The sequence below is a fragment of the Gadus macrocephalus genome, chromosome 6 (genome assembly GCF_031168955.1).
Source record: "Gadus macrocephalus chromosome 6, ASM3116895v1".
NCBI lineage: Eukaryota > Metazoa > Chordata > Actinopteri > Gadiformes > Gadidae > Gadus > Gadus macrocephalus.
Genome location: NC_082387.1, coordinates 16,413,988 through 16,435,016, shown reverse-complemented (window position 1 = coordinate 16,435,016; position 21,029 = coordinate 16,413,988). Strand labels below are relative to the sequence as shown.

At 44.0% G+C, this 21,029-nt stretch overlaps 3 protein-coding genes and 1 long non-coding RNA gene across 4 annotated transcripts; 2 read left to right on the top strand and 2 right to left on the bottom strand.

The window, feature by feature from the left end:
- The first annotated feature begins 34 nt into the window (after positions 1-34).
- On the top strand, positions 35-4,264 carry atp5fa1 (ATP synthase F1 subunit alpha). The gene is made up of 11 exons (XM_060054539.1): positions 35-193; positions 660-735; positions 1,113-1,282; positions 1,390-1,563; positions 1,666-1,832; positions 2,161-2,461; positions 2,702-2,926; positions 3,033-3,140; positions 3,245-3,389; positions 3,504-3,654; positions 3,749-4,264. Exons 1-11 carry the CDS (start codon positions 134-136, stop codon positions 3,825-3,827), a joined length of 1,656 nt encoding a protein of 551 aa, XP_059910522.1. The 5' UTR covers positions 35-133; the 3' UTR covers positions 3,828-4,264.
- Positions 4,265-6,359: 2,095 nt separating this feature from the next.
- Positions 6,360-11,746, bottom strand: LOC132459780 (phospholipid phosphatase 1-like). The gene is made up of 6 exons (XM_060054547.1): positions 11,215-11,746; positions 9,620-9,771; positions 8,872-9,161; positions 8,505-8,562; positions 7,614-7,790; positions 6,360-7,256 (listed from the first exon to the last, which is right to left on the bottom strand). The coding sequence occupies exons 1-6, from the start codon at positions 11,270-11,272 to the stop codon at positions 7,134-7,136; spliced, it is 858 nt and encodes a 285-aa protein (XP_059910530.1). The 5' UTR covers positions 11,273-11,746; the 3' UTR covers positions 6,360-7,133.
- LOC132459782 (uncharacterized) lies at positions 11,721-12,570 on the top strand. Its single transcript, XR_009526295.1, has 2 exons — positions 11,721-11,854; positions 12,277-12,570. It is a non-coding gene; the product is annotated as an uncharacterized LOC132459782 (long non-coding RNA).
- LOC132459777 (chondroitin sulfate N-acetylgalactosaminyltransferase 1-like) lies at positions 12,182-20,522 on the bottom strand. The gene is made up of 10 exons (XM_060054540.1): positions 19,992-20,522; positions 17,753-18,419; positions 17,105-17,205; positions 16,290-16,468; positions 15,544-15,760; positions 15,071-15,172; positions 14,058-14,239; positions 13,164-13,258; positions 12,678-12,759; positions 12,182-12,593 (listed from the first exon to the last, which is right to left on the bottom strand). Exons 2-10 carry the CDS (start codon positions 18,107-18,109, stop codon positions 12,319-12,321), a joined length of 1,590 nt encoding a protein of 529 aa, XP_059910523.1. The 5' UTR covers positions 18,110-18,419; positions 19,992-20,522; the 3' UTR covers positions 12,182-12,318.
- Positions 20,523-21,029: the final 507 nt, after the last annotated feature.

Here is a 21,029-nt window from a genome sequence, read left to right as displayed (position 1 = left end):
AGGTGTCAGCCGTTAAAAGTAGAGTTTGACGTCACTCACAGTGCAGTAGAAGAAGTCTTTCAGCCATTACCTTCTCTCTCTCGGTTAGGTCGTTGTCATTAGTGGAGGACAGGTCACCAAACGCCACGCTAAAATGTTGTCCGTAAGAGTTGCAGCTGCCCTGGCCCGCTCCCTGCCCAGACGGGCTGGATATGTAAGTATTTCAGTGAAAGGCTTCATGTTGTATTAAGGACCTATTGAGTGTATTTAAACTCAAAATGCGGATATTTTGGGCGTGAAGGGTAACAGGCCTCTAAAGCTGCCTTCGCGAGTTAGCCATCTTGACGTTTTCGTCTGATTGCACGCTTTGTCGTTTTATTATTTTTTCTTTTAGCTAAATACAGTTTTATATTTGCGATACCTTTTTAAGTTTTGGGGTACATCTAAATGTTTTAGACTTTATGACAAGTCGTGTCTGGTTAGCATCCGCAGATGCTAATGCTAGTAGACTAGACTCATTCAACCACGCTCTGAAGGTCAGGAAGACTGACAGCGCTTGTCCTCCATTTGTACTGCAATGTACTCTGCTGTTGCAATGTCATTTAAATGCTGCGTACCATTAGCAATGAATCTTTTTTTGTTTTAATCGTTTTTTGCATTGCATCTGTCTTTAAACTTAGGTGGCAAAGACTCTACCAGCCGCCTGCGTTGGGGTCAACCACCTCCACACATGCAGACCATGGCTGCAAAAGACCGGTAAGCAAGACAAAATTAACACGCATTTAAACATTTAGAACATTGCCAATGTCAAACGTTGCTAGCGTTGACCTGTTAATCCTCCTTTAAAAAAGAAAGGTCATTAGCTGTTCTATGCGACACTGAACTAGCGCTTATTTAGCGCTGCTAAGTAACATTCATAACTGCCTTTAAGAATGTAGTGATTCACACAAACATATTTTTTATCTTAAATGTCATATTTATGTTTAAGTTCGCAATTTGTGAGGTGATTTCGGTTAGCAGCAGTTGTTCCGTGCTTCACAGCTGTGTCATGCTACAGAACTGCGATGGCTAACAAAGTAATAATTTGCCCTTGCTATGAAAGTTTGATGGCAGCGTTTGGTTTCGTTTCACAGGCACTGCCGAGGTGTCCTCCATCCTGGAAGAGAAGATCCTGGGCGCAGACACCAGCGCAGACCTGGAGGAGACTGGCCGCGTGCTGTCCATCGGTGATGGTATTGCCAGAGTGTACGGGCTCAGGAACGTCCAGGCAGAAGAGATGGTGGAATTCTCCTCTGGACTCAAGGTGGGGATGAGGAGTTGTGGTTGAAAGTGCACACGTGTCGGTCTCTTAATATTACACTTTAGCATTATAAGTTTTAATTGTCTAATCATAAAACTTGATTTTCCCAGGGTATGTCTCTGAATTTGGAGCCGGACAATGTTGGTGTGGTGGTGTTCGGTAACGACAAGCTGATCAAGGAGGGGGACATTGTGAAGAGGACTGGTGCCATCGTGGACGTACCTGTCGGTTTGGAGCTTCTGGGCCGCGTTGTGGACGCTCTGGGAAATGCCATCGACGGCAAGGTCGGTTTGAATGGCTGCCTTTCTTGCCCTTGAGTTCTCTCAGCTGTTGGACATGAAGTCTTGTCCAGGAGCTCCCATACCTGACTACTTCTCTCCCCTCAGGGACCTCTGGGCTCCTCCATCCGCAGGCGTGTGGGTCTTAAGGCCCCCGGTATCATCCCCCGTATCTCTGTCAGGGAGCCCATGCAGACTGGAATCAAGGCTGTGGACAGCCTGGTGCCCATTGGCCGTGGCCAGCGTGAGCTCATCATTGGGGACAGGCAGACCGGGTAAGCTGGAAGTGAAGGGCAAACGCCCCACAGGAAAGACTTGACAGATTTATTCTTGACTATAATGGTTTCTAATCTTTTCTTCAGAATCCTTGCAAGGGTCACCTTGAAAGTCAAGTTTAGCAAGGTCACCCTGTGTCTTTATAAATAGTATGAGATATTCCTAACTTTGGATTTTATATTGCATCCACAATGCTAGAAGTTCAGATTGTTTTGGGTTCAACATGTTCTTGTATCTTTAGCACCGATGTTAAACATTTAGTTTTATTTACTTGGGAAGAGTGAACTTGAGTGCTTTCGCTAATGGCCAATCTTGACCATTTCACAGAAAAACCGCCATTGCCGTTGACACCATCATCAACCAGAAGCGTTTCAACGACGGCACAGACGAGAAGAAGAAGCTGTACTGCATCTACGTGGCCATTGGCCAGAAGAGGTCCACCGTGGCCCAGCTGGTCAAGAGGCTCACAGACGCTGACGCCATGAAGTACACCATTGTGGTGTCCGCCACCGCCTCTGATGCTGCCCCCCTGCAGTACCTGGCCCCCTACTCTGGCTGCTCCATGGGAGAGTACTTCAGGGACAACGGCAAGCACGCCCTGATCATCTACGACGATCTGTCCAAGCAGGTGAGGGGGAGCGGCTGCCCTTGGATTAAAACGATAGATTTAAATTTTAAACATGCATGTGAATTTCTTCGATATTGGATTTGTTGTGTATGAATTGTATAGTGCCTTAAAGTTAACACTATGCTAATGTGAAACCCCAGAGCTAATTTATTTTATCAATGTGAACTAATTTCATGTATTTATTTTTTTTATCAAGTAAAGGAAACGAATGAACCATCTTTTCCCCCTTCCATTGTGTAGGCTGTGGCCTACCGTCAGATGTCCCTGCTGCTGCGTCGTCCCCCCGGTCGTGAGGCCTACCCCGGTGACGTGTTCTACCTTCACTCCCGCCTGCTTGAAAGAGCCGCCAAGATGAACGACAACTTCGGTGGCGGTTCCCTCACTGCCCTCCCCGTTATCGAGACCCAGGCCGGCGACGTGTCCGCCTACATTCCCACCAACGTCATCTCCATCACAGACGGACAGGTGGGTCTGCCGTCCCTCCTTGCGTCGCAACTAAAACATGTTCCAGCAGATGCTCTGCGGGTACCTGACCTGAGTGAAGTTAATCGAAATATGGCTCAATTTCTAGATCTTCTTGGAGACAGAGTTGTTCTACAAGGGTATCCGCCCCGCCATCAACGTGGGTCTGTCTGTGTCCAGAGTAGGATCTGCTGCCCAGACCAAGGCCATGAAGCAGGTAGGCTCTCCGGAAGAGTTTCCCTCTTGTTACAGCCTACACGAGCTTCTAGGCTCCAACCTTGAGAACATCCACTAACCCGTCGGCGTCCGGTTCCTCCCCAGGTGGCGGGTACCATGAAGCTGGAGCTGGCCCAGTACCGTGAGGTGGCTGCCTTCGCCCAGTTCGGCTCTGACCTGGACGCTACCACCCAGCAGCTCCTCAGCAGGGGCGTCAGGCTCACTGAGTTGCTCAAGCAGGGACAATACTGTGAGTTGAAGCCCACGGTGGCACTTTAAACGTTTTTTTACATCAGATTATTATGATATATATTTTGGGTTATTGGTTTCACATAAAGTCCAACTTGCCGTTCTATCTTCGTAGGCCCCATGGCCATTGAGGAGCAGGTGACGGTCATCTACGCCGGTGTCAGAGGGCATCTGGACAAGCTGGATCCCAGCAAGATCACACGGTTCGAGAAGGCCTTCCTGCAGCACATTCTCAGCCAGCACCAGGAGCTTCTGGCCAGCATCAGGCAAGTCATCTAAAAAAAAAATAATAATAATCACACTCGCCATGTTGACTTTCTGATCACCCGACCTGACCATGCATTCTTTTTGCTTATTCAGGAACGACGGCATGATCTCCGAAACATCTGATGCTACATTGAAGAAGCTCGTATTGACCTTCCTGGCCAGCTTTGAGTAAGAGGAACATGGCACTTCCCTCCTGATCTTCAGTGTGCGCTCTGTCCCATTACACTTATCTATGTGCACCCCGAAGGCCAAAACCTCCATGTACAGATTTCTGAAAAGAATAAAATTTTACAAACCCCGGTTTGCTGTACAATTCTTCTTGAGGGCTTAAACTATTTGCATTTCTTGGTTGGTGCCCATCAGGAATAATTCTACAGTGGCTCCAAATGATGTTGGCTGTTTAAAAGCACTTGGTGTTCATGAACTTCATATAGCATTGACTGACCTAATGCTTCATTATACCGGTTATCTTAGATTTGCTAGTGTTCCTGTTCCATGTAAGGAAGCTGTAGGCTTGTTGAGCCGCACATGTAAATCTAGTTTGTTCAATTTGGTTTGAAAGCGTTGATGTTTGTTACGAAAGTTAATAAACATGGTGAAAAGCTAAAATTTATTTCTCTGGTCTTCCTTATACAATCACGCTGCAAGATAACTTTAATTTTGTATTCTAAAGACCAGTGAGTTGACGTTTGACAACTTTTATCCAATTCATTTTCTATGTTCCTTGGCTTACAGCCAACCGTAGATCGCTAGAATGACCACTAGGTGGCAGTAGCTGCTTTCCGTAGATCAAGCTCCTGGCCTAGAATAGTAGCTGGCTTTACTAAAGGCATCTGCTACTTCCTTAGGCCACTCATGCGCCTGGCCCTAGCCTAGAGCATGCTTGTCCCGTTTGAACTATTAATGGCTTTTCTACAGTGACTCATAGACCAAACCAGTTTAGCCTAGATGTAAAATGGGTTAAGACAAACCACACCTCAACTGATTAGTGTGCATGTGTCAAAAAATATATTGGGACTATAGATAGAATAAAGTCTCAGTTGGGCTTCATTTTGCTGGCGGCTGTCTAGATCTGCATCCTACAGGCCTGTTAATCTAGGCTGGCTCTGTCAGCACTGTTCATAACACTAGCTCATCAGCTAAACGAGTTGATGGCTAAATATCTTGATAACATCCATTCATCTCATTGCATGAACCATCAGAGCCTCACTTCCCAAAAGTGGTAAAAGCCACATTTGAATAAAAGTTGCTCAAAAATCCTAACATAGGATATATGTTCAGACATGACGCATGTATTAGTTGCCCCTAATAATAACCGACTGACAGCCATGCTTTAGAGAAGTGATAACATTGTATTGTGAATGCATAGGGAAAATGGCAAATATAAAGGGAAAAAAAACCTAATTTAACATAGAAATATAGTTGAATATATTTCCTAAATTACATTTAGGAAATCCAACATATGCTGAAACAAATAGACAATCATCCAATCTCTAACCCTGTTCAACAACACAATTGGCTCTTAGCTTGCCATTATTACCAACAGCATTGCTGCTTTTCAAGAGACATGTGACTTAATGCAGCTGCAGTCAATAAGGCCAATTGTCGGCATGGCAACAAGCAATGATCAAATAATTGCTCTTAATTCAGACACAATGGCTATTATTTGGGAACACTATACCCTAAAAAGTTCTGGCAATAATATTTTGTTATTTGTCCATTTATTTGTTTTTAGTATCTGATCTGCTGAGTGAGTACCAAAGCAGATCTTTTATATGGGAACAATTATATTCTTCTCTCAACTACCTGTACATTTCTGTCTCCAGTACATTTCTCCAGTAATTAATTGTATCACTGCTTATGAGCATAGCGTTCTACTATGTGGTTGTAGGCTGTTATATCCAATTGTATTTGCTGGCAACCCGTTTTTCTTTCGGCAGACGTAAACAAAAAAGAAGCCGTTTGCATCAGATTTCTTCACCCACAGCCTGACCATAGAAACTTAAACTGATTTTCTCAAACCCAATTTGCAAAGACTAGAAGTTGAGTTTAGCAGGGCCAGACTTATGCCAAAATAACCACACAACACTTAATTTCTACCTGTCGCCATGGATATTTGCAGATTATAATAAGGATGTTTTTTTTGGAATTCATGTTATTTTAATTTTTGTAGTGCTGATATGACAGTATTAATCACATATCAATGTAGGGTAGTTCGGTTATTATAAAATAAATGTCTAATGTATATGTTTTGACATGTAAATTAACCTAGAGTACCTTTCTACTCATTGACATTATGTTTCTACTTTCTATGCAAACTGAGGTCTCTCCCCAGCAAAATCTTCCTGGAGGTCGATAAACAGAAAACATTCAGAGGCCATTTTAATTGTCTACCATTCCATTAGGCTCCATTAGGTTAACAAGCAACTGACCATTTTGTGTCACGGATGGTTTTTACTTAAATTTCAATCAATAGGCTGCAAGCCCTGTATATAACATTGTCCACGTGATCAGATAATGTTGGGCATTTACTAAACACAAGGCAGAACCTTAATGCAGAAATTACAATCGTTTGTTTTTGTTTTAGCCAGGCATTTGTCTTAAAAAGGACTAACCTTGGTTACACGCCCTCAAGTTTCTCTTCCTTCCTGTTTATCCAGAAAATGTATTAGTGTAATACAAGCCAGACAGAAGACAACGCATGTTTATGTTTAGAGGTTGGTCTATATTTTAATATGGCCTGTCAAGGCAGCAGGATCTGGCAAAGTAAACTGAAACATTTTTATATTTACTTGAATCCTGTTTTTATTTTGAGCTGAAAAAAATTGAGCTTCATTAAAAACATACAAAAACAACATTGCTCTCCCACCATAGGGATACTATATACAAGATTGAGGGGTTTGGGGGATTGTGAGAGATACATTGCGAGTAGCAGCAGAAAAACGATTTAGTAATTAAAACAATATTAAATTAAATTAAATTATTCCATATTCTTTTTGGCTAATGGGTATTTTATTTTATCCATCGTCACAGGTGCCAGGCCTTCTACAGGCCTGTTCAAGAGTAGATCTACACTCGGTGTCTCGTTATATTGTGTGGAAAGGTAGTTATTTCCACCATGGCAAGGGCACTAAGCTAGAGAACACAATGCCAACCAGTAGTGACTGATATACAAAACTACTGGTACAGTTCTGCATAATACATTTCACCATGTTCGAATGAAATGAGGAAATTTCCAACGTCCACTATCCTTGATCTTATATCTATGCTTATTGCTTAACACATTCAAGACCCTATAAACAGCCTGTTTGCTTTGGAATAGTCCCAGGGGGGATCAATAGTAAAATTGTGCATAAACTGCCAGCAGTTAAGTTTACAGATATGAACAGTCCACTTGAGTTCCTTAGTACATCCATAATAACCCTTACATCGAGTTGCGGCTAAGCTAGCTAGCCTCTGCGTCTGTAAGGCCATTGCTTCAATCAGTGCTTCCATAGTGGTGCCCATTGGAAGGGCTCTCCTGTAAACTGGTTTCGGAGATATCCTCCTCCACCACCTCTGGGGACACGCGTTGTTTGAAAGAGTTCGACACAAAGACCACCTGTGGGGGTAATTACAACCAATGTTACATTTTAGATATGATGCTTCCTTTTAGCAACATCGTACTGCAATAGTAATGCACACCAAGTGCTTTTCACCAATTGCATTTTTCTAACATACAAGTATATATTATTATGTTTATTAAAAAATACATATAATCTAAATTTAAACTAAAATGGTGTGCTTTAAGTGAAAAAAATAAAACTTATCTGCGGCCATTGTAGAGAAGCATCTGCTAAATGATATATTAGCCTACCACACATGCCTTGTGTGTATTCAATATCAATCTCCTATTATAGAGTTTCACTATGAAGCCATTAGGTCGTCGTGGACCAAGGGGGTAAAGGGCTGTACTTACAGTGAGAACGGCCACCACGGCTCCCTGCAAGAGGCCAATGAGCACGTCACTCCAGTGGTGCATGTAATCAGACACACGGGACAGGGCCACATACATGGCCGTGGCCAGCAGGAAGAACTGGATGGTGGGGCGCAGCAACCTGGCCCATTCATACTTGAGTCTGGCCTGGATGTACAGCTGCAGAGCAAGAGAGGGACACACAAGAGACACACAGACACCCTTATTGTCAGGCTCTCAATGGACCGTCTATCCGTTGTCTTCGGTTTATAAGTGCATACGCTGACGTTGTGCTCATGGGTCACAGCTACAATCTCGTGGAGATGATATGGGAAAGTCCACTCAAGAATATAGCCATATGGTGAGCTATACATCCCTATACATTGGGTCTCAATGGACCGTCTATGGGTTCTAGTAGGTCAGAAGAAAGTTAATTTTAACTCAATCAAAATACAATTTAATTTTCAATTCGATTTTACACTAATTAATATATACTCATGAATATTATATTTAATGTCTGCCAAGACCTTTCGAGGAGCACCTCATAAAGAAAAAGAAAATAAATGACCGTAAAGAAATGATAAAAACACATGCAGCGACTGAGCAAAGAGTGCCAAACACCCCTACATGCACAAGCATAAAAAACATTTTGTAATAATGACAAGCCATAATACAAAATGTACTGAACAATATTTAATTTCAATCATCATTCAATCTTATTTTGACTAGTATTTATTATTATTATCCATTTCAAGAATAAAATCCCAGGCACCACCTGCAGTACCTGCACATATCACCAGTGGTACGGGTACCAAAGGTTGAAAAACACTGCGCTAGATTGCACTAAATTCCACACACACTACAGCTTGAAATGAATAAATGTGTACTACTTACTGCCAGAAACAGCATGCAGTACATCGAAAAGGACGAATGACCAGAGTAGAAGGAAAGTCTGTAAATAGGAGACGAGAGAAAACAAATGAGTGAGCAAACAATGTATTAACACAAAAAGATTCTTTCACTTCAAAAGGAAATAGCGACTCAGCCTTACTCAGTGAAACTTACAAAGGCAGCTGCAGAGTAGTGCTAAATGATAGGGTTATGTGCTAAATGAGCGCAATGATGGGTGCATGTGCTAAATGAGTAAAGTTAAGTAAAAGCCCCAAACATTTGATTCTTGCATAATCAGAAATTATAATTGATGACTATTAGTTTATAAAAAAAAAGTCCCATTAGCCAGTCGCAGTCCCAGGTTGTTTACCTGGCTTCGACTTCCTGTTCCGGATCCCCAGTACATGTGAAGTCCTCTATATATCCTCCTGACTTGCAGTCGATCGCTTCCCAAACAGGTTTACAAGCAGCCAAGTAGTGTGGGCGTAGCCGACCGATGGTGGCTTTGGCGATATCCGTCAGCGACATGGTGGCCAACGCTCCAAACACACAGCTCCCCAAGGCTCTGTAAATGCTCGCCACATAGGACATCCCGTCGACGCAGGCCCGTTGGGCTTTGATGCGAGACATGTAGACGGTGAGGCACTCGCCGCAGACGATCTGGGAAGGATGGAGTGTGAGCCGTGGTTCCCATGGCAGGAGTTAGGGTCCGATAAGTAGCAGTATACAAAATATAAATGGGGAGGTAAGCAGAGACAGACTTGAAAAGAATTGAAAGACCCAAAATAAATATGATTTATTTTAGTGTGGACAGTAGGTGATTGGGTAGGTTGATCATTTCGTTTTTGAATCATGATGTGATGAAATAAATATATACATTGTGTATAGCTGTTACGGCTGACGACACCTGTACCTGATGAGCAATCAGGCCAAACTGAGCTTTATATCCCAGCACCAGAGTCTGTCATCTCTCTTTTTGCCCTCTATCTCGCTAGCTTACGGGCTGTTGTCTTTAAATGAGAGCTCAATCGATGCTGATACATAATGACAAAATCATGTACATCTTACACAGTCATCCCATACACTATTGAGATATCCTGTGAATAGCGCTCACTCACCACAATCAAGGTGAATGGGATCATGACTCCTCCCAGGAGCTGGTAGGAGATGGTCTCCTCTTTGAGAGGGTACCTGATGCTCTCATCGTTGCAGAAGAAGCCCCGTTTGAACGGGCTGTGTTGAGGAGTAAGGATGAAAAAGGGAAGCCCCACTAGAAGAGTAAAGGGAAAGGAGGCGCATGTTTATGATATGAAATAACAATATACCAACGTCCAAAGGTCTATCAGAATGAGACATTTGAAGTCACATGGTCACTAAGGATCCTGTGGCTCTCGACAGAGACGCATTTATATCTTTACAATCTATTCATGATAGATTGATAGACTGTATGCATATGTATCCATCGTCAGGCTGTCCATAAGTTCAATTATTCAGTCTTTTAGGAAACCAGTGCAGATACAGTCTATTGGGCAAGCTGCTTAGTGTTTTACTTTATCTAAAGTTATTTGTTTCATACTCATATTTGTTGCTGCCAATGACTCCCGTATTTCCCTCCAGGGATTAATAAAGTTCATATTTGTATTGTTTCTGTCCTCACCCCTCCAATGTGCTAAGAATGTGCCCGAGTTCAATGTCAGCAGTAAGTTCTGTCTTTCTTGTGGCTCCCTTTGTGAGCTTCAACCTTGCAAAAGCAATGGGCAACGTGTTGACCAATGTTATGAAACGCATCTGAAATGTGAAATTGGCAGATTGGCGGTTTGGAGCGACCATGCAAATAAAGCCCAGACATCACGGATAATTAGACTAGAACTTGACAGTCTAGTTCAATAGAGAAAAAACAACCGAGAACCAACATGTAAAAAAGCAAGATGCCTTCAATTTCAGTTTAATTTCATATTCCTTCCTTGCCCACTTACTGAGCTATTTAGAAAACGTCTGAACACCTCGTTGTGTCTCTGTCTACAAGGAATGTTTCTGATACCTGTAAACACCTAGTGGTTGCAGGTGTGCCAGTGACGTTTCAGGGTGTGTGCAATCACCAAATATTTTGCCAAACCTTGTGATCTCACAGCCACTCCAGTTCAAGCAGTTATTTTATATAATAATCTTTGATTTGGAACTAGGAGCTCAAACAGACACCGGCTCTGGGGTGTAAATTAACATAACTGCCCTGTCCCGTGTGTAGGCCTACCATAGCGAAATAATAAACATGATTGTTAAGGCAATTGCTTTCTCAATTGGAAAAAGAAATCCTTAAAATTGCCCCATATACCAACCACATATTCAACGTCACAATGTATGTCTATTTTATCATCATCCCCTTGAAGGTCCATTGCTCCAAAAAAGGAAACATAATTTACCTTTGATAGGTTATAAAAAGTTGTATTTTGGCTACAACTAAGAAGGCTGTAGCCTTCATTTTGTGAATAGCCTACAATTTAAAAAACTTGGCTGAAGTACAATGATACTATGTTTCGCCATGCGGGTACTTCTATGTGGGCCAAGCCTACAGCCCAGTGTAATTGGGGGAAATGTGTTTATTATAGGCGTCTTCAGTCAAATAGCCGTATAGGCCTGCCTACCCATATCCATAATTTATTCGCAGTTTAATCGACCAATATACCGACAGAAGTAAAACCCTTTCTTTACATACCCAGAGCGAGGCAGGTAATGTCGATCAAGATGAGTGGGATCCTTCCAGCTTTCGACATATTGAGTCTTCTCAAAGACTGTCTGGAAAATAAAAGCCTCTTCCCGAGTGATCGACTGCAGATGGTTCGTCCAGAGAAGAGGCTAGAGTCTACCGGTCTTGCTATGCGTGCAAAAGTATCGAACAAATGTTGTCATGGTCAGCTTATATACTTCCTCATACTTAATTACTTCCCTTTACGAATTTAAAAAAAATAAAATGGAAAAGCCCATTTATGTGAGTAAAAGTAAGAACGAAAAGACTACTGTTCTACGTCTAGTCTAAAATCACGCTATAAAAGTATGCTCTATCGTGCCTCCATAGCGAATGTCTTCAAACTAACTATACCTCTGCCTTCCGCGTATCGTCGATCTACATCTAGAGATAATCACGGCTGGGGGATTACTGACTCGACGACCGCTGAGCGGGACCACAGGATCGCACCATGCGCTGACTCCTCCCATTTAACTCGCACCGTAGTAGAGGTGTGTAGCCACACGTCTCCATCATAGGTCGTTCTGTCGCTATACATAGATGAGCACAACGGGAGTATTCGTTATCCTTTCAATGAAAGGATCCAGGATCTAAAGACCGCCGTGTCTTGGTAAGGCCGTGCATTGTCTTCAGAAATTCTTTTTTTTTTGTCTTTTCTTTATGTTTGTTTATTATTTGACATAATGAACCACGAGGATAGGCCCTGCTATAGCTATGGCTCTGCTGGGATACAAATCTTAATATGCCGATTAAAGTTAAGTCGCTAGATCATTGGCTGGCATGCTTTTTTGTGTTAATATAAACAATTATGTTGGTTCTGTATAAAAATTAAGTGTTTTCTCTTGTAAAACAAGCAACAAAGTAACAAGTCACTTGTTGTTTATAGTGCTAAAATATTACAATTCCTCAGTGGAGAGTTGTTAGAAGTTCCCAGAAGTTCATAGAAGTTCATAGAAGTACTTTTAATTTACAGCAAAATCAGACAAAAATAATTTCGCAATATCATCACAATTTGATACATTTGATTCACAGATCATGGGTGTACTTTGAGACCGAAGTATAACATCCATTGCCTCAACTCCTTTGTTTTTGAGCTCTCAAATGGTCCTCAATCTGCTGCTTGAAGAACAGCTCCCCCAAGCGGCCATGCGAGGCCTCGCTCATGGCCTTGGTCTGCATACACATCTTGTACTTATCCGGAGTCAACTCATCCGCGCAGTGCTTCTCATGCCAGAAGTGAAAGAGGCCACGCGAGGGAGAACGAATCACCATGAGCTTGCTGTGAAGATACTTCCTGTACAGATGCACGTCCTCCAATCCCCAACCTTTGATGCTCCGATCGAACCCACCTACCAGGAAGCAGGTTAGCAATGTTAGTTCTGGATAGGGTCCATAGACATGTGATCGTCAACAGATAAAGGCATATACGTTACCTATGTTGAGGAAATCAGAGCGGTACTGGCATGTCATACCAAAACCAAAGTCCCTCCAGAATCCTGTGTCCTTTTGTATCACCTGTTTGAAATGACAAAGTGTAATATTAAAAACTAGTAAAATACAATATTAATTCAATGTAACTTACTTACTAGCCTTCCACTCACTTTCTCTCACTCACTCAATTACGCCCACCTACCTACTTACATACACTCACTCACCCATTTATCCAGTCACTTAACACGCACTTTACAACTCACCCACATACATACTTGCCCACTTATCCCTTAACCACGCAACAACACCATTGCTCCCTTACTTACTAACTCACCCACTCAGTCAGTCACTAACTCACTCAAACACAAACACACACTAGCCTCCTTTACTCTCTTCCTCCCTCTTTCACTTTCACTCACCGACTCATCAACTCATCCCTTACTCACTTTCACTCCCTCCCTCCCTCTCCCTCCCTGACCTGGACCCACCAGTTGCTGTTCAATTGGGGGGGGCTGTGTCAGGTTGCTGTAGATGAGGGATGGGTTGTACTGGCTGAAGAGCACTGGGTAGTAGACCTTCTTACCTAGAAACAAGCACCATGGCGTCAAACACCCCTGCTCCCAAAAACAGTATGTTGTGTCTGCAGCATTTTCACGCTCTACATTCTAAATCAATACAATTAATTTTTTCTGCACAAATTTGTTTCAACCGAAACTGATAAGTAATGAAAACTGATTTGTAATGAAAACTGATTTGAAATGGAAACTGATTTGAAATGTAGCCATTATTGCAGCAAAATAAATCAAATCGTCTTGAGGTAATTGCATCATGAAATTATCAAGAGTGGTCACAGATAAACATTATGTTTTAAACAAATTAACACAACTAGTTAATACCAGCCACTTTCATGCCATCAACCAATCATTACATTTTGGACTAAATATATTGGTGCATCCTAGCCTGGCTCCGCCCGCCTAAGTACTTGATTCCCGGCCAAACGTTAGCGATTGGTTATTGCAGATCCAGAGTTGCACTGGGCATATCCAATATTTTTCAACTTCAGGAGACACCCGCCTTCAAGTTAGTTAACGTTTGTCAATTGAGTAGATCCAGACTCTCTGTGCAAATGAATAGAAGTACGAGAGTCTGGTAGGGCCAGGCTAGTTACATCCCTACTTCTAAACCAAAAATGAATGGACCCTCCTTTTTCTGCTCTCATACATCTGTAGTGGCTGTGTCAAACCTCATTCTCTAGCATGGTCCCTTACTATGCCTCTTCAACTCTTAATCTCTGTTTGAGGTACTTTGAGTTTAGTAGGTCAAACATTAGACCATTTAGACTAAATCCAGACCTAGAGCCGGGTGTGAAAGCGGATTCTCACCGGGCTCTGCGTTGAGTCTGCATGAGGTTAAGAAGTCCGGCGTGAAGAGGATGTCCACGTCGCAGAAGAAGAGCAGAGCGTTCTGGCTCCTCTTCCAGGCGCGGGCCCCCACCTCCAGGCCCCGGCCTCGGGAGAACTCCTCGTTCATCTGGATCAGTGTGAAGTTACGGAACCGAGTCTCCCTAGAGAGAAAGATTCAAGGGAGTGGGGGGACTTGCTGTTAGCCACAGAAATAACCGTCATCATTTAACCAATCAACATCATGTCCAAACACAGTATATTTGAATAAATTGGAAGCTAATTAGATTTAGTCATGGTATATCAATCTGGAATATACATAAGGAAAAAAATATGAATCTATTGTATCTCACACTAAGCCTCTTAATGTCTTAAAAATGCCTTGGTTAAAATATCTATTAGCCTGATGATAAACACTTATCTGCATATGTTTGCTAAACTTGCCAAGAGGAAAAGGAAAAAGAAGAAAATTGAATAAGAAACTCAGGAATTCACATAGGAGTTTCTTGTTATGCTTTGCATTCTGGACATTTCCCCATGTCTCAAACGCCTGAGGCATCAAAAGATTAGCTGATTAAGACAAACGGCAATTTATGAGGAAAATATGCTAATATAGCTACTACCTCTCTCTCTCTCTTTTATTTTTTTAACGCCATGTAGGAAAAGCTCTGCAATGCAGCAAAGAGACCTCTCTATTTGGGAAATGGTGGTTCTAAAGTAGAATGTGATATTTTGTGTCTACAGTCACCATTTAAAAAAAGCTGATAAACAGAGGGTATTATGTCATTGTTTTCAATTCGGTTTTACCTTTGACCTCCCTTTAAAATGAGAAAAATCTAAAATGTACCAAAATTAACAAGGCCTGACATTTCTGAGTAAGTGTGTTAAGTGTGAAGCTATTTCCAGCGGTGTCATGTGTTACGCATGGAGGTGATAGAGGGGGCCGCATGCTCGTGGATTAGCTGTCATGCTGTTTGTCATTTGTTGAGTGTTACCTAGTGGTCCGGTCCAGAATAGCTTTCACCTGGTCGATCTGATCTCGACCGAAGTACACCACAGTGAGGTGGACCACGTTATCTTGATTAATGCACACCTTTCTGGGAAGAAACACACACACATACACACACACACCCACGCACACAAATACAGGACTCCCTTAGAACACTAAATGAAGACGACACAGCATCATACTTTCTTTATTATATTTGATTAATCTTTCTTCTCTGAGATGTGTTTATTGCTGTCTGTTCACTCTTTACAGCCTTTTATTAGGTAAAGGATATCCACAAGAAGCACTTTCATACTTGACATCGTTTTGAAGAAATGCCGCTGCTAAATACATTTTCTTAAGACTTACAGATCTCTACCATCTGTACTGTTGTGATGTGTGTGTGACTGAAATAATCACCCCCACACGTGTGGAGATATGAAACCACGTTGATCATATACTCGATGGGATCTTTGATACCTGAAATTGCCCATGAACTGTCTGAAGGCATCGGCCCTCTTGGAGAGGGGCAAGATGATGTTGATGAGCAGGTTGGCCGTGTCCACCCTCTCGCTCTTCACCTTCATCACGGGGCCGAAGGGCCGGAAGAAAACCAGCCGGGTGTAGTCGTGCACGCCCCCACCTTTAAACAGCATCTCGTACACCGTTCCCCGGTCCCTTTCTGTACGTGTCAGCCCTGTTCATGTTCCACACAGAGGGAGACTTATGGCGTTGGTAAAGGAGAGAGAGAGGGAGAGAGAGAGAGAGAGAGAGAGAGAGGGCGAGAGGGCGAGAGAGAGAGAGAGAGAGAGAGAGAGAGAGAGAGAGAGAGAGAGAGAGAGAGGCGAGAGAGAGAGGGCGAGAGAGAGAGAGAGAGAGAGAGAGAGAGAGAGAGAGAGAGAGGGCGAGAGAGAGAGGGCGAGAGACAGAGAGAGCAAGAAAAATGGCATGCATATTAACTAACCCTTGCTCATGATTTTTCCATTTGACTGATATAGTCTGACATAATGGTGCCATTGAAAGGAAAGAGAGGGAGAGAGAGAGACAGAGAGAGGGTTAGGGTCTAAGCTGTAAAGTTGGAGGTTTGATCCCCCAATTTCCACAGCCTGTAGGCATCCTTAGCAAGAGGCCTAACCCCTAGCTGCTCCCTCATAGCACAGACATACTTTTGAGTTACTTCAGTGGGTTGAGCCATCGTTCGTCCACCACCACTTCATGACTCTCACCTTGGAGGAAGTCAGACGGAGCATATGTGCGCTTCCCCGCGGTGATGTCGCTGTGCTGTTGGGGTCCGTTGAGGACGTGGAGAGCCGTCTCCAGAGTGGTTAACAGCTCGTCCCTCCGGTCCTTCCTCACAGGCCTCTCCTCTGGGTGTCTGGTCAGCCCTGTCTCCAGTTGGTACACCCTTATGAGGGCAACAGAACCATCCCCACCACAGTGATGTTAACATGAGTATGGAGCTGTCTCCGCAATGATAATGTCCCTAATGACGCATGGCAATAAACTCAGAAAATTGAAATCTGGTCAGACTTAACGTGACCATGCTACAGATAAAACCTATGGAGTGGTTGATGGCTGGTTTAAGCAGCCTCATCTGGCCCAGGACAGACGGTTTGGATTAATGGCCTGGGTAGGGCTGTCGACCTTTGAGGCATTTGGTAATCAGGGCACACAGGTTAAGCCAGCCACCACTATTCACACTTGCTCTTGCTAGCAGGAAATACCTGCTCAACCTGTAACATTTCCTCCAACTCTGCAATAAACCCAGTAAAGCCACCTAGGTGGCATGTGGGAGCCACCTGGGTAGTGGTCTGATAGTCTGATATCCAAACACCTAACGTAACTCGTTATTTGGACGGAATTATTTGGCTCTCTGAGAATAGTAAGTAGTCTGAATTTCCAGAACCCATTGGGGATGCATGCAAAAAGGGTTAGGGTTAGGCTATATTTAGAACAAGTCATCGATCCAAAGGTGCTGATGGGAACCAGGTTAATAAGAAGCCAATGTGCCACCAAAGACAGAAGGTCCTGCTGTACTCACCGACGCAGCGTGAAGGTGTCGAAGGGGATGACCGCATACTCGCTGGAAAACTTCAGACCTGCGCTCACCTCCGCTTGGTTCAGCTGGGAGCGGAAGAACTCCTGGAGGAATACGAGGCCTTTATCTGCAGTGACTAGCCGTGAGCTCAGATACAGGTCATTAAGGAGCTGCTGGGTGCTAGGGATGTAGGAGGACATCCAGCTCAGACATGCATACAGGTTGGTTTTAAACTGGGGATCGAACCAAGTACGTTCAGCTGTGTGGTGGTTCCCTAGTGGAATATGAATACACATTTACATTGAGGGGGTTTTGCTGACGCTTTTATCCAAAGCGACTTACAAACATTCATTCACACACCGACGGCGGACTTAACCACGCAGGGCGACAGCCAGCTCAGGAGCAATCAGGTGCTTGCTCAGGGACACCTCAACGCTCAACTAGGAGGAGCCAGAGATCAAGCTAGCAACCTTCCGGTTACCAGTCAACCCGCTCTTCCTCCTGAGCTACTGTCGCCCCGCCAATATGATGCAACATTCATCATGACGGCTTGGGTTGGAGGCCCGTTCTTAGGGGTTAGAGTTCTCAGCGGCCTTGCTGTACAGTATCCTCACCACTCTGTACTCTACACCCGTGGTCCGGGGTTCTCACCTTGAGGTCGTTCTGTTCGGGGGCCTTGTGGAGGCTCTCCAGGCCCAACGGGAGGACCCCCTTGGTCTTGGCCCTCTCCAGGGACTCCTGGAGCTGCTGGGTCCGCTCCTGGAGCGCGTCCTTCAGCTGGGCTATCTGCTTGGTCAGGCTGTTGATGTAGTGCCGATGGGAGTCCTCCCTCTCCTGCAACAAGGCCATGTACCCCTCTCTGCTGTTGGCCCCCCCGGCCCACAGCAGAGCCTGCTGGTTGGGGCCCACCGCGGGTCTGCAGGCCAGAATGTAGACCAGGCCGAGGCAGCAGCAGAGGAGGACTCCGAAGCCCCCGATGCGCCCGAGCCCCAGCCAACGCTTGAACATGTTCTTCACAGGTCCCGTCTATTCTCCAAACAACGGAAGGCCAGGGGACGGCGCTTATTGCGGCGATGTCATGTATGTGTGCCCAGGTATGGGTATACTAATGATCGATTCGGGGGACTCTAAAAGTGTGTTTTTTCAAGTGACGTCCCATTGTTCTTTGGGCCTCGGCTTGTTTCCTTTTGTTTATTCTCATTCAGCTCTCAGAAGAAGTCCCCCACCGAACAATCCCAGGTGCAGTGAATTTGACCCTTCCAAATGGTCACTTAATACTTTATGCTCGGTAGCAACATAGTAGTGAGTACAGATCGTCCTTTATTGGTGATAAGGAGAAAAGGAGAAATACATCATGAATTAAAATATATTACCAGATAAATATAGTCATAAGCATGTGTTGCTCATTGCCAGATTGATATATACATTATATATACATATGTAAATCTATCCACACTGTGAATACTATTCAATGCGCTCTGAAACTATGTTACCCAAAGATATTTGGAATCGTTTAAGAAATGTGCTCTATTTTTGTCTTTCTCAAGCAGTAAATGGTTGATCACAGTTTGAGTTTGCACATGTAAAAGACATGACCTTATATTGACTCTGCATGCCACGACGTTAAGAAGGAAGAAACAGAAACAAGCCTTACTCTGTCCTTCCCCTCTGCCTGTGTGTGTGTGTGTGTGTGTGTGTGTGTGTGTGTGTGTGTGTGTGTGTGTGTGTGTGTGTGTGTGTGTGTGTGTGTGTGTGTGTGTGTGTGTGTGTGTGTGTGTGTGTGTGTGTGTGAGGAAATGTGTGTGTGTTTGTGTGTTGGTGTGTGCGCGCGCATGCATGTGTTTGTTTTTGTGTGTGAGAGTGTGTGTGTGTGTGTGTGTGTGTGGATGCACTATACCAGAGTGAGGGTTCACTCACAGCACAGATGGCTCTTTTATTGCTCAGGTATAAGCTGATCTCATGAAAGACTTGCTTATGTTTCCAGGTCCACCCAAGTGATGGCTGCCTCTGTGTTCGGGTGTGTGTGTGTGTGTGTGTGTGTGTGTGTGTGTGTGTGTGTGTGTGTGTGTGTGTGTGTGTGTGTGTGTGTGTGTGTGTGTGTGTGTGTGTGCGTGTGTGTGGCTGTGCGTGTGATGTGGGTGTGTGTCCGTATGTGCGTGTGTGTGTATGTGTGGGGGGGGAGGGAGTACGGGGTGTGTGTGTGTGTGTGTGTGTGTGTGTGTGTGTGTGTGTGTGTGTGTGTGTGTGTGTGTGTGTGTGTGTGTGTGTGTGTGTGTGTGTGTGTGTGTGTGTGTGTGTGTGTGTGTGTGTGTGTGCGTGTGTGTGGCTGTGCGTGTGATGTGGGTGTGTGTCCGTATGTGCGTGTGTGTGTATGTGTGTGGGGGGGGGAGAGAGTACGGGGTGTGTGTGTGTGTGTGTGTGTGTGAGTTTGAACATGCACATGAATATGCATGCTTTCTGGGACATGTTTTTATGGACACCCATGGACACATGTCTTCCCCATCTCAAACAGTATAGAGTAAAGGGTCTCATACTGGCTCTCAACTATTTTCTAAAACAAGCCAGGAATACATTAATATTGTGCTAAAATCCCTGTAATTTCAAAATGATATATGTGATATGCTACCGTTTGTAAACATGCATCTTAGGTGTAACATATGCAACTAAGCCTTTTTCCTATACCATATATTAGTCAGGCATGTTCAGCTAAATATGTAACCAAGAGGTGGATCAACAGAGCACCATTGCAGAATACCAATATAGTGCAATGATTCTTTCCTGCATTTTACCCTCATGCACTTCTCAAGACACTTGTGAAGCGACTGGTAATTGGTAACCCTGTGATAGACATTAATCTCTTTCTGATGCATAAAAAATGATACAAACTCACCGCAGGATCTTCAGCTGATCTTTCAGAGATGCGCCAGTGTCCAAAAAGTTTGTATTACTCTATCGATTACATCACATTTCTTTGTTGCTTCTCTTGGATCACCAATTAATAATCCTATGAATCACCATTAAGGAGTTTAAAATCTACCATGCGGCAAAACTTCATCTCTCTTCAGTGCCTTTTATCTCTTTCTCTCTCTACACATCACTATCTCTCTTTCACACACATTCTCTCTACCTCTCCCTTCCTCCGCCTCTCTCTCCCTCCCTCTCTCTCTCTCTCTCTCTCTCTCTCTCTCTCTCTCTCTCTCTCCCTCTCCCTCTGACTCTCTCTCTCTCTCTCTCTCTCTCCCTCTCCCTCTCCCTCTGACTCTCTCTCTCTCTCTCTCTCTCTCTCTCTCTCTCTCTCTCTCTCTCTCTCTCTCTCTCTCTCTCTCTCTCTCTCTCTCTCTCTCTCTCTCTCTCTCTCTCTCTCTCTCTCTCTCTCTCTCTCTCTCTCTCTCTCTCTCCCTCTCCTCACCCTTTGAGAACCAAACAGAGAGTTTCAGACTTTCTCATCAGGAAGCTCCGCCCTCTTTCTCACTTTCAGTGAGCGTGATGCTCCAGTGTTGGCCCCGGCCCCTCCCGCCATCTGCCTCCCTATGCAGAGTCTTCCCAGGCTCCGGTAGGCCCTAAACTCTAATTAGAAGGCAATGCATGTACAGTGAGAGGAAATGCGCTTCTGAGTTTGACGCTCGACCACCTGCAATCTGCTGAGGACAAATAGCTAGGTAGTGTCCAGATCCCTCCAATAGGAAGAGACTCCCACATTTAATGAGGTGGGATACAGTGGGACTGTAGTGTATAGTGCGATGCATGGGACTTTTTTGTTGCTCCAAATCAATCAACTCTTTATTTAATGAATATATTTAGATCTTGCTATTGGTGATCAACAGTAAAATGACATATTATTGTTATGAAGCCTTTTCGGTTGATAAATAGACATAATAACGAATCTAACATTAAATTTAGCATCAAAAACCTAAATCTGTCTAACATG

What these genes read in the sequence shown, in the direction of transcription:
- atp5fa1 (XM_060054539.1), top strand. Translation starts at nt 134, where the DNA reads ATGTTGTCCGTAAGAGTTGCAGCTGCCCTGGCCCGCTCCCTGCCCAGA. An exon ending in GAAATGCCATCGACGGCAAG is followed by an intron (nt 1,564 to 1,665) that starts GTCGGTTTGAAT and finishes CTCTCCCCTCAG; the next exon opens with GGACCTCTGGGCTCCTCCAT. An exon ending in GAGCTTCTGGCCAGCATCAG is followed by an intron (nt 3,655 to 3,748) that starts GCAAGTCATCTA and finishes TTGCTTATTCAG; the next exon opens with GAACGACGGCATGATCTCCG.
- LOC132459780 (XM_060054547.1), bottom strand. Translation starts at nt 11,272, where the DNA reads ATGTCGAAAGCTGGAAGGATCCCACTCATCTTGATCGACATTACCTGC. An exon ending in CATTACCTGCCTCGCTCTGG is followed by an intron (nt 9,772 to 11,214) that starts GTATGTAAAGAA and finishes TTACTCTTCTAG; the next exon opens with TGGGGCTTCCCTTTTTCATC. An exon ending in CCGTGGTGGCCGTTCTCACT is followed by an intron (nt 7,257 to 7,613) that starts GTAAGTACAGCC and finishes TTACCCCCACAG; the next exon opens with GTGGTCTTTGTGTCGAACTC.
- LOC132459777 (XM_060054540.1), bottom strand. Translation starts at nt 18,109, where the DNA reads ATGTTCAAGCGTTGGCTGGGGCTCGGGCGCATCGGGGGCTTCGGAGTC. An exon ending in GACACCTTCACGCTGCGTCG is followed by an intron (nt 16,469 to 17,104) that starts GTGAGTACAGCA and finishes TGCCCTCATAAG; the next exon opens with GGTGTACCAACTGGAGACAG. An exon ending in CAGACTCAACGCAGAGCCCG is followed by an intron (nt 13,259 to 14,057) that starts GTGAGAATCCGC and finishes GCTTGTTTCTAG; the next exon opens with GTAAGAAGGTCTACTACCCA.